This window comes from Lissotriton vulgaris, chromosome 4_1, assembly GCF_964263255.1.
Source record: "Lissotriton vulgaris chromosome 4_1, aLisVul1.2, whole genome shotgun sequence".
Lineage (NCBI taxonomy): Eukaryota > Metazoa > Chordata > Amphibia > Caudata > Salamandridae > Lissotriton > Lissotriton vulgaris.
The window spans coordinates 1,938,631,291-1,938,643,813 of NC_141691.1; the positions used below are offsets into that span (position 1 = coordinate 1,938,631,291).

General features: G+C 42.9%; 1 protein-coding gene across 1 annotated transcript in view; it reads right to left on the minus strand.

The window, feature by feature from the left end:
* Nucleotides 1-7,755: 7,755 nt before the first annotated feature.
* FAM135B (family with sequence similarity 135 member B) overlaps nt 7,756-12,523 on the minus strand; it is an 861,083-nt gene continuing 856,315 nt past the window's right edge. Inside the window, exon 21 of the mRNA XM_086966257.1 lies at nt 7,756-8,285. Within this exon, the coding sequence (XP_086822383.1) occupies nt 8,080-8,285 (206 nt within the window). The 3' untranslated portion in view covers nt 7,756-8,079. The remainder of the gene's footprint in view (nt 8,286-12,523) is intronic.

A 12,523-nucleotide genomic window follows, 5' to 3' on the forward strand; every position in this document is an offset into this window, starting at 1 on the left:
AAGGCTCAGTTTTTGCAGACTAAACATCCAGTCAGGCCGTATTTTTACATCTTAGCAAAAGTGCACAAACCCCAAAGACCCCCACCGGGGAGACCAATCATTTCAGGTCAGGGCTCTGTTCTTGCTTGAACCCCTATCCATCTTTGTGGATCATTTTTTGAGGCAGATTGTGTGGAAAATGCCAATGTATCTACAAGATACTAAGGGCCAGATGTAGGAGCCCTAATACCGGTCAGTAACGGCCAAATTCGGCCGTTACCGACCAGTATTAGGGTTTTCAGATGTAGGGGGCCTATATTTTACTGATTCTGTAAATTTACCGAATCGGTAAATTTACAGAATTGGTAAAATACCGAATCGGTATACTTACCGATTTGGTAAATCCACATGTAGGTGGCACTCCTAAGAGTGCCACAGGCCCTTAAGAACCGGTATTTTACCACCCAATCCTATTGGGTGGTAAAATACCGAATTCAGGTGTGCATGCATATCTGGGCATGCACACCTGTGCAATGTGACACACGGGCATGTCTATGTGCCACATGGCACACAAGTCCGGAATTGGGGTGCTAGAGGGTGTCAAAGTGACACCCCCTGCACCCTTGCAGGATTCGGTATTTACCGATTCGGTAAATACCGAATCAGTATTGCCCATTGATTCCTATGGGCCTCATGGCCCATAGGAATCAATGGGCAATACCGATTCGGTATTTACCAAATCGGTAAATATTGGTAATTCTTAAATTCGAATTACCTACATCTCCCCCCTTTCTATTTACCGACTCTTAAATACTGAATCAATAAAATTCGGTATTTAAGAGTCAGTAAATAGGAATTACCTACATCTGGCCCTAAAGATGTATTACGTGTGATGCCTAATATCGAATATGACATCGAGAGAGACTTTTTAGTCTCCTTCGATGTAGAGTCCCTTTACACTTCCATTGCCCAGGATTAGACTTTAGAGACCATCACGTCCATCCAGGGTGAAGCTGATTTGGATACCATCACCCCAGGCCATTTCATCATGACACTTGCCAGGCTGGCCATGAAAGATAACTTTTTCCGATTTGAAGAGACAATTTACCTTCAAATCTCGGGGACCAGCATGGGAAGCGTTTTTGCGCCTAGCTTGGCGATGGATTTAGGCCCAGATCTCTGTACTGGGGGAATGTATGACATTGTTCTGCATTCTGTCCATCAACTGTAGTTTTTACATTTGTCACCCCAAGTGGGATCGGTATGCTAAGAAGTGAGTCCCATGCTCTCCACACCACTGGAGTCAAGCTATCCTGGCTGAAGACGGCTGATAGCCAGAAACCGGTCTTAGGATGCTTGATTCTGGTCCAGGAAAGACATGGCTTGGCAGTTTGCGCTGGACTGTTCCCATGAGGCACAGGGTCAAGGCTGATTTGCATATGACCATGTCTGAACTGGGGTGGTGTGGAGTACAGAAAAAACATGGATTTAGGCCCAGATCTCTGTACTTGGGTGAATGTATGACATTGTTCTGCATTCTGTCCATCAACTGTTGTTTTTGCATTTGCCACCCCGAGTGGGATGGGTATGCTCAGACGTGAGTCCCATGCTCTCCACACCACTGGAATCAAGCTATCCTGGCTGAAGACGGCAGATAGCCAGAAACCGGTCTTTGGATGCTTGATTCCGGTCCAGGAAAGACATGGCTTGGCAGTTCGGGCTGGACTGTTCCCATGAGGCACAGGGTCAAGGCTGATTTGCATATGGCCATGTCTGAACTGGGGTGGTGTGGAATGCAAAAAAACGATGGATTTAGGCCCAGATATCTGTATTGTGGTGAATGTATGACATTGTTCTGCATTATGTCCATCAACTGTTGTTTTTTCAAGAGATCGAGAATCTGGTACATACACATCCTAAGGAGACACCCAAGAGACCTGTAGGTACTTTATGGGATTTACCAGAAGTTCTGGGACACCATCCCTGCGGAGGTTGTTCAATTTGCCCTCAGACTAAGCATTCCACGACAATAGACATAGGCACTGACCGACCGTGGGTACAGTCTCATTTTACGAACTGTAACAGTTCCCTATTGATCTATCTTGTGGCTTGTCCTTGCCATATGAGATATGTTGTTATGACGACACGTAAAGTGAGAACGCGGATGCTTGAACATAAAAGTTCTTTTAGATCCAAAAAGACACCAACAAGACTTACTAAACACTTTGTGTACAAAAATCACAGGAAGAAGATTTTCAGTGGACAATATTAGAAAAACCATTTATACCATCACATATCAGTGGTGTTTCAAAATATTTGTTCACGAAGGAGCAGAAATTGATTTTTAGGCTCCATAGTGATACATGCAGTCTTAACGACGATATACCTTGGACTAGTTTGTAAAAGGTGAGGTAGGAGGATGGGTTTATTCCCTCTCATCCAAGGTCTACAAAGAAGGGCAGTTAATAACAAGCTATGTGCAGATCAAATAAATATCATGCCTTATTATTCCTAGCTGGTCCCATTATACACATGAATGTTCTAGGAGGTATGGCTCCAGCTATTGGTCCTGTAGTTGGAATAGGGGAACCAACTGAGTTATGGGTCTCCACTTACAATACATTGGATTGCTACTAACACGGTCCTGTCAATTGGGAGTTCTGCAGGATATCGCGTTTATATATGGAAGATCCACAGCGGACTTCTACAAGAAATGTAGTTTCTCGTCTTGCCTCATTCCGTAGATTAAACACAATTATAGTCTCACATTAGATTTTTGTATAACTGATATAAGCATACAGAGGATGTGGGTGACTAATTTTGACTATAACCAGCAAAAACACCAGTATGGAGTAGTCTAGCTATGTGTTTGTTATTTGTCATTGGCTTTAGGGGACCCAATAAAGTTTAAACAGGTCCGTGGACATAAAACTACAAACGCCATCTTGATGATGTCATTCGGTAGTTCTATTCATATCGCGAGCATAGACGTGCACTATGTTAAAGAAAGGCATTTTTTCAACCAGGTACTTGGTTTTTCAACCAGGTACTCGTTTGTTGCATTGCAGTCTACAGAGCCTATTTGACTGAAGAGACCCAATAAAGTTTAAACAGGTCCACGTACAGTAAACTAAAAACGCCATCTTGATGACGTCAATCGGTAGTTCTACTCGCTATCGCAATGGTAGATGGGTGCTCTGGAGACGGGTAAGTTAAAGAATGGCGTTTTTCCAACAAGGTACCGGCTTTTAATATTGAAGCTTAATGAGCGCATGAAATGTTTGTGCTTACAAATTGGCAGTGACGATACCAGGCTAATACAATCATTTTAAGTGTGAATTTTCTGCTTTATGGCCACCTTTGTCACGCTCATTTTCAAACGAGATTGGAGGCTAATAAAAACACCTGACCTGAGCCGTTCGCCGCCTCCCCCTCGACTCAGAATCCGCCTGAGGCAATGACGGACAGGTAGAGAGTATGGGGTGATTCTAACTAGACTCAGTTAGTGTACAGCGTTCTTTATTATCTCGCTGATAAGATGTGTTTGTTAATAGACTTGATGGGAGAAGGGCGCTTTTTGAAATTGTGAGCGTACTTAGGATTCCTTAGCGGTTAAAGACTGGGGCTTCTTTGCAGTTACGACTAATCGAGCAATAAGTCCTGTTGATTCCTTACCATATCCAATATGTCAGGAGATACACAATTACCGTTCCAGAATCAAAGGAATCGATATTTCATTGAGTTCGATGTTTCTTCAGAATACAGATGAGGATATGGGGATCTTTATGGTTAGACGGGTGTATCTTTGCACACCAGTCCTAAGAGTAAGGCCATGCTTTATAAAATGATGAGGATTCAGTTGCTTCGAGGAGCTGGTTGGGAGATGCCACCTGGCTATCTAGGAGTGTTAATCTCTGCAAGGATGGACTATAGTAGGGCTGCTAGAATGGGCATGATAAGGTCAGACAACATTTACACCTTTTTGCTCTATTCTATGATTTCCCTTTGCTTTTCCTTACAGAGCGGGGCCTCTTTTTTCCTGAGCTAGGTCCAGGTGAGGTGAGGTCCAGTCCCCCGTCAAGCAGGGTGAGCATATACAATGATTTTGAATGATTATCAGTTTAATTTGATGAAACAATTTAATAAGAGAGCTATACTGGAGTAATGATGATTTTGTCTTTTTTAGATGCCATCTGCATTCTTTGATGCGGAGGATCAGTAACACGTAGGTTGTATTATATCCAACCTCCCAGTATGTGTGTACTTTCACTACTAATAGTTTTTTCTTTATAAATAATTTTTTCACTTTAATGTCAGTATATAATTTGGTCTGCAGTTGCAAAGTTTGAGAGCAGAAGCCCTGAAAAAAGCCGAAGGGATTTTGTTCCCGAGTGGCTGAAACATGTTGGCCTGAGTTTTGCAGTTATTTGTTGAAACTTCCCCTTTCACTGTTCTGGTTTTAATCAGGGGATGAGTGGATATCCATAATAAAATGTCTTGCTTTTTTGCCTCATTACCCTATTTTAATTATCACTTTTTGTGTTTTGCACTGCACTTAATTCTCTTGTGATCTCGAATTTAGAAACACATTATATGTTTCTCTTTCCAAGTGATTTTGGGTTTGATCCAAACAAGCTATTTTCCTTTTGTGTGGTAGATAGTCTCTATGATCAAGAGACACACCATGCTGAGAGGTGGTTGACCAAATAGAAGATTGATCACCACAATACATTGATGGGAATCCAATAAGCTGCCTATGGATCTAAGCATTGATCACTCTATCTTGGCTCTGTATTTCCTTTGTTTCTTTCTCTTTTGGCTTTTATGAGACCTGTGTTCTGACGCACTTTTTTTAGGAGTTGAAGCTAGTTGGCGAAAGTGTTGACTTGAGACCCCCGGTTCTTTAGGTTATTTGCTTTCCTGCAACTGCCCAGTGGAACTGGACCTGAACTGGACACTGTTTTTGGCCTCTGCCTGACACTCTTTGCGTCTCTAAATTCTAACTGATGAAACACAGGAAAGTTTTCACTCTCCTCTAGGTCAGTTTAGATGTCCTGAAAACTGGTGTTACATTTTCCGCTATCCAGGACTAATCTTGAAGACTCTGCAGATCCACTTTTTAAACTTCTTCTCTGGCTTCTGGCTGCAAACAGAGTACTATCCTCAATGTAGACCGTTTTACTCAACACAACATACTCATGTGCAGCCTAAAACCATGCAACATCCATCCAACCTTAGTATTCATGAAGGCAAATCTATCAAAACACCAAGCACCTGACTCTGCAATTTCATGAACCCGATCCGAGAACTATGCCTGACTTCCTGCGCTAAAGATGGATGAGAAAGCAAACCTTGCCTGAATGATGGAAGACTGCGCACTAAAGTCTGAGACGCCAGATCCCAGTAGAGAAAGACATTCGGACGCCCAGAACCCATTACAGAATGTTCATTCCCAACAGTGGATATTGGCATGGGAAAAAAAGAGGGAAATAAAAGAACATCAAGAAGATTAAAGGTCCGACTACAAAGAGAAATGTACACCTTACCATACCACCAGTCCAATTAATCAGTGCAGAAATGCAGCTGCAAGCTAATATACTAGCACGCTTGAACACATCTCAATAAACTTTGTGGTAAAACATAGGTCTATAAAAAACATACAATCTTAATCAGTGCTTTGTATCAGGCCATGCAGTGGTGAATCAAGCCAAATCAATTTGAAAAGGATGAGCTTTGTAAATACAACATGTAGCACATGGAACCTTAGATTTAAGTTTAATATTTGCATTTATTGATGAATATTTTCTTTGTTTGATCCTGTGGCAACAGAATAGAGTTTGTTCTTTTCGGTATGCAAAAATATTTCAAAATCAATTCACATTAATTCTTGGCCTGCACAGCCCAAAATATACACTACAGTCACAAAACACAACATTTGATGGCAGAACTACAGTCTTTGTCATAAATGTTGATACACATTTCGAGATTAGCACTGAAAAGCTGCTGTTTAAGAAACTTCACAGAAGAATGAGTGCACAAAAGTAGCAACATGGCAACAGGAAATGTAAATGAGGCTCACTTAAGTTGGTTTTCAGAATCTTGGTCCTTTGAGCTAGGGTGAATACATTTATATCACATACACTACAGACAGAGTCATTTGAAGGCGCTCTTCTCCTCTGGCATTGATGGAAAGGAAGGGAGATATTCGAGATGGCCTAGTATAGAAGGTGGTGGTTAATCTATTTCTGGTAGACCAAGAAATTAGCTCTGTTGATACAATCAAGGAAGTGGCTCACAAAAACGTCTGCTTTTGTTGTAGAAGTCTCTCATGAAAGAAAATCAGTGAACACAAAGCCCTATTCTTTTTAGCCACTCTCATCCTTTAGTTGTTTGGAGAAGCCCAAATGAGCTAAACATAGATGTGTATCATGGAGGCCTCCTTCCATAGGATTTTCTTTTCCAATTGTCCCATAATCCGATGTCCATAGTCTTTTTTATCAATCACACCACTACAACCCGGAAAGCCGGTATATGAGGGAGCATATTAAAGTGCTGAGGTCATCAATCCTGTAGTTAGTGAGTTTGGAGTATGAATCTGGTGGAAGCCATTGATAACCACTGCTCCATTCCTGTGTTATCAACTTCCTGGCGAGCATAGTTCACCTTCTTGGGACAACTGCAAATTTGAAAAAAGGGGGTAACTGAGTACCTTTTAATTTTAAGTAAATATTGAACATTTTGTTGCTGATATTACTAGTAAATTGAACATCCCTGACTAATGGGCCTCCTGACCCAATGGACTAATACAACAACCCCACAAATGTGAGTTTAAGTTCACTTTCGGAGGTTTGAAATTTGGGGGTCTCTCAGCCTTTCATGCTCCTGAGGTCATCTACATGAATACCATTGAGTTAGGTAACAATGCAAAGATGCTCAAAGGTGGCACACATGGTTTGTTATGTTACATGTTTGACAGACAGAACACAGAAACAGATTATGTATTGCAGTACAGATATGTTGATCAAAAACCAGAGCGTACAAAGTGCGGCTACCAACAGAGTAAATCACCAAGGATTGCCTGCAGGACCTGCCTGGACCTTGTTAGAATTTTTTCTCAAATTTATACAAGTGGTTTCATGGAAAAAGGATTTTTGTAGATGGATCATTCCCAACAAACTGTGCAGAAAACATAAAACTCACCTGGGGTAGAGAAAACAAAGTAAAACCAGATATCACGCCCACAAAATTTATAGAGGATTCAAAATACCAAAATGTGTATTGCAAGTTCACTGGAAAAGCACATTCACGGTGTTAGAAATTGAAAGAAGCCATATTCCCAAAAAATTCACTCGGAATTAGTTAAATTGTGGTAAATAGTATACTTGGATCACAGATCCGTTTGTAAATTACCTATAGAATTATTAGATGATATGTGCAGGTTGGGTAACTGATGGGTAACACTACCAATAACGAAAACACTACTGCACCCCAGAAATTCAGGGGGCTTTGAAGGAACAACAGGGCAGCAGCTATTGAGAATAGTGCTTCAATAACAAAGAAAGAAAGATCACTGAAATCACTTTAAATGGCACTGTTGAGTACTATCAATTCTGCATAACTGCAGGTTTCACCTGAGATAAATGCAATACAATAGGCCTTACGGTTACCCATGCAATAACGTAAATAAGGCATGAGGCATGTTTCAGAAAAAAATAAAACATTCCTGGAACAGGTAGTGGTTTCTTCTATAAATATGAAACTTTTTCAAGCATTGTACTGCTTCCACAAAAAAATAGCTTTAATATTTTTCATAAGTATAACCTTCTTACAATGAGTTCTGTACACATGAATGCCTCACAAATAAAACCTGATGGGCACTTCAGCAGATTTGAGTACAATTAAAAAAATTATATGCTGACGCTACATTAATTATGATGTACCATTTAATTTTAGTTACAATCTTTTCCACCGAAACGGCTCTGCATCCTTCTTTGCTGTCAAATGTCAAACTGCGCTTTTTTGGCATAAAGGTCCAGCGATGCACACCGCGGGGTGTGGCTTTGTTTCACAGCACGTCTGCTCAGGGAGGGCGGTTAAAAGTTACTTGAAGTAAGTAAGCCCCGCGACCAGGAAAAACTTTTCCAGAAAGAGTTCGGAGTCCAGTACCGCGATGTGGGCCGCGCGCCCGATCAAGGTGTTGGCGGTGTTAGGCAATGCGTGGAACACGTTGTACCGAATTAAGGTGCAGTCCTTGGCCTCAAATACAGGCTGCAGGAGGTTGTTTAGCATCTCAGTGTAGACAGGACCTGCATCACAAAGAAAGAAATAGTTACCATCCAGTTTTTGGAACTTCGCTATCAGCTTACAGAAATCCTTAGGACAAATCTTGTTTGCCATTAAGACGCATAGGTTCTCGCTCACAAAGGCATTTTGGAGTACGTAAAACACTAGTTTACCTTCAAACCTTTTTGAGTTGTCCCCAAAATATCCAAAATGAGGAGGATATTTAGAAAGAAGCGGCAGAGTGAGGCGCTAGCAGTCATGGCTTAACGCCTCACTCCGCCACTTCAGAAACACAAGGCTGCATCATATTTACAAGGATATAGTGTAGCTTTGCATTTCTCTCTGCGCTGGAGCTACACATAGAAGTGTAGCACCAAAGCAGGCACCCTTGCACTCTGCGTGCAGTGGAAGATTGTTTATGTTTAGGAAGGTGTCCCTTCCTGCACATGAACAATCTTTAAATGCTGTTTGTCACTTCTATGTGTGCTGCTTACCTTCTACGGTCACCTTCCTACACATAAACAATCAAAGGCATTTTGCTTTTTCTATATGTGCTGCACAAGGCAGCACACATCAGATAAGCAAAAACAAGGAAAAATAAAGCATTTCTCCTTGTTTCGCCAAGTTGAGACCAGGTTTCCCCTGGTCTTAATTTTGGTGCTGCCTCCTATTTACACTGCCCTTGTAAATAAGGGGCAGCGTCAAAATCAATGGGTGTTGCGGTGGAACGCCCACTGCAACACCCACTGCCCACCCCTTTCATGCTAAGCGTAGCTTGAAAGGGGGCCTTATTTACAATGCAGCGTTAAGCAAAGTTAAGAACACTGCCTTGTAAATAAGCCAAAGACCTATCACCATGGAAACATCACAAAAAGTGATGTTCCAGTGGCGATAAAGGGATCTTTATATGCTTTTTGAACAAATGGACAGGACAGAGCACTCTTTGAACTACCACTAATAGTGTGGTGGATGCCTCGGGTGTCTGTTCACAAAGGCATGTAAGAGTAGGTGCAAGAAAACTCCTATATTTCTACTTCTCATACTCATAAAAAACTTCAGTGAATCTGCTCCCATTAATGTAATTCATTTTTCAATTTAGCACCTTTTGAAACACTTTAATTATGACAAATGTAGCTATTCCACAATGTAAGGACCCAATCAAGTTCAGTACCACCTTAGATAGGATACATTTACTCCTGTTAAAAGCAGGAGTGGACACTTGCAAAGGAAAAGAACCATAGCAAAGGCTGCATTGTGTGGGGAAAGCAATGCGTGACTTCTGCCCTGAGAACAGGACTCTGGGTAGACTGTAGCTATCCCGCCCCAGTAGAAGGGGTCTGACATATTGAATCTGCATTAGAATAGTGCACACTGGGATAGTTGGCAACAAGGTAAACAGGATGTGCTACAAAAGTGGTTAGGGTTGTCCACAGGAAATTTTCCCCCATTGGTTAATTTTGGACTTGGCCCCTTCTGCAGGGTCATCTCCAATCTTTTTGCCTTCACCCTCCTGTTTCTTGAATCCATTTTGTTATCTTTTAGGGCTCTGCACACTTTACCACTGCTAACCAGTTCTAAAGGGCTAGTGCTCCGTTCTTTAAATATGGCAATCGCCACATTTAATTCACTTGTAAGTTCTAGTGAAGTGGCACTACATGTGCCGAGGGAATGTAAATTAAATGTTAAGAGTAGTCCTGCAACACTGATGGTGCCTCCCCCATTGGTAGTCTTTTAAACATGCCCCAGGCTTGTCATTACAGCCTGTGCATGTAGTTTTAAACTTTCATTTCGACCTGAGAATATACACCTTTTGTTAGGTCTAAACATTTGGTTTTATGCATATAAGTCACCCAGAGGGCAACATCCTGTGTATTTAAAAATTTGGACATGCACTTCTAAGTTTTACAGGTGCTTACTGCTTAATGCAAAGCCTACATAAGATAACATTCGGTTACTTTATTACATTTTATAAGTGATAATGTTCAATTGTGAACAAGTACGAATATCGAGTTTGGTGTCTAATGAATTGTAATTTAAAACCCTCTTTAATGGTAAAGTTGGATTTTAAGTCACAATTCTGAAAATGCCACTTTTAGAAAGTTGGAATTTTCTGTCATAACCACGATGATCTTAAGAAATCCAAGAAACTCTGTCGCTCCCTTGAGAAGGCCTGGAAAAAAGACCCAAACACCAGCACCAGGGATGCCTTCAAAAACGCCACCCGCATACACCACCAACTGATCCGGACTGCCAAGAAAGCCGCCTTTAAAGACCGACTTGACAACAACGCACACAACAGCAAGGAATTATTCAACATCGTCAAAGAGTTTACCTATGCCACTGCCAACTCCAACGACATTACTCCCTCTCAAGCCCTTTGCGACTCCCTAGCTTTGTTCTTCCACGACAAAATCGCAGACATCCACAACAGCTTCGACTACCAACCCGGAGACCAACCCACCCAACCTTCCGCCATACCTTCACCCCCCTTGAACATCCTTAATGACTGGAACCCAATCTCCACTGAGGACACCATCCGCCTGATGAACTCCATCCACTCAGGATCCCCCACAGACCCATGCCCTCACCACATCTTTAACAAAGCAGATTCCATCATAGCACCACACATCCGAGATGTCATCAACTGCTCCCTCAACTCCGCCACCTTCCCGGAAAGCTGGAAACACGCCGAACTCAGCGCCCTTCTGAAAAAACCCACAGCGGACCCCACCGAACTCAAAAACTACTGCCCCATCTCGCTCCTTCCATTCCCGGCCAAAGTCATCGAGAAAGCTGTCAACAACCAGCTCGCCGCCTTCCTCGAAACCAACAAATCCCTCGACTCATCACAGTCCGGCTTCCGAGCCAAACACAGCACTGAGACCGCACTCATCGCAGCATCAGACGTCATTCGAACTCTACTGGACAATGGAGACACAGTCGCCCTCATCCTCCTCGACCTCTCCGCAGCCTTCGACACAGTCTGTCATAACACCCTGTTACATCTCCTCAGAAACATCGGAATCCAAGGAAAAGCTCTGGAATGGATTACCTCGTTCCTTGCCGGAAGAACCCAGAGAGTCCGCCTCCCACCATTCAAGTCAGAGGCCACTGAAGTCATTTGCGGCGTGCCACAAGGATCCTCACTAAGTCCCAACCTCTTCAACGTGTACATGAGCCCCCTCGCGGCCATCGCACGCCAACACAACCTCAACATCATCTCCTACGCTCATGATACCCAACTGATCCTCTCACTCACCAAAGACCCTAACACCGCCAAAACCAACCTGCATGAAGGAATGAAAGAAGTAGCCGAGTGGATGAAGCACAGCCGTCTGAAACTGAATTCCGACAAAACAGAAGTCCTTATCTTAGGCACCTCCCCCTCTGCCTGGGATGACTCTTGGTGGCCAGAGTCCCTCTGAAAAGCACCCATCCCGACGAACCACTCACGGAACCTGGGCGTCATTCTGGACTCCTCACTCTCGATGACCAGACAAGTCAATGCGGTTTCATCTTCTTGCTTCAACATTCTTCGCATGCTCAAAAACATTTCGCTGGATCCCCACCGAAACCAGAAAAACGGTCACCCACGCACTGGTTACAAGCCGACTGGACTACGGAAACACCCTATACGCCGGTACCACCGCAAAACTTTAGAAAAAACTCCAACACATCCAGAACGCTTCAGCCAGACTCATACTAGACATCCCGCGCAATGACCACATTTCTGGTCACCTGAAAAACCTCCACTGGCTCCCCGTCAATAAGAGGATAACATTCCACCTCCTAACCCACGCACACGAAGCACTTTACGAACTTGGACCCGAATGCCTCAACACACGACTTTCCTTCTACACCCCCTCCCGCCAGCTACGCTCCTCCGACCAAGCCCTGGCTGCTGTACCTCGCATCAACAAAACCACCATGGGAGGAAGATGCTTCTCCTACCTGGCGGCTAAAACCTGGAACTCACTTCCCATTCACCTTCGCCTCACTCAAAACCACCTAGCATTCAGAAAGCAACTCAAAACCTGGATATTCGACAAATAATTCCCCACCCCTCCCTAAGCGCCTTGAGACCCTCTGGGTATGTAGCGCGCTATATAAATTTTCTGAATTGAATTGAATTGAACTTGGTGCTTGCAGACGTTTTCCTGGGTCACATAACTAGAGGCAGTTGGCATTTGACCTTCCTGTATTCTTCCAAGACAGCCACACAATAGAGATACTAGGATATTGTTTTTCAAAGGTGTGTACT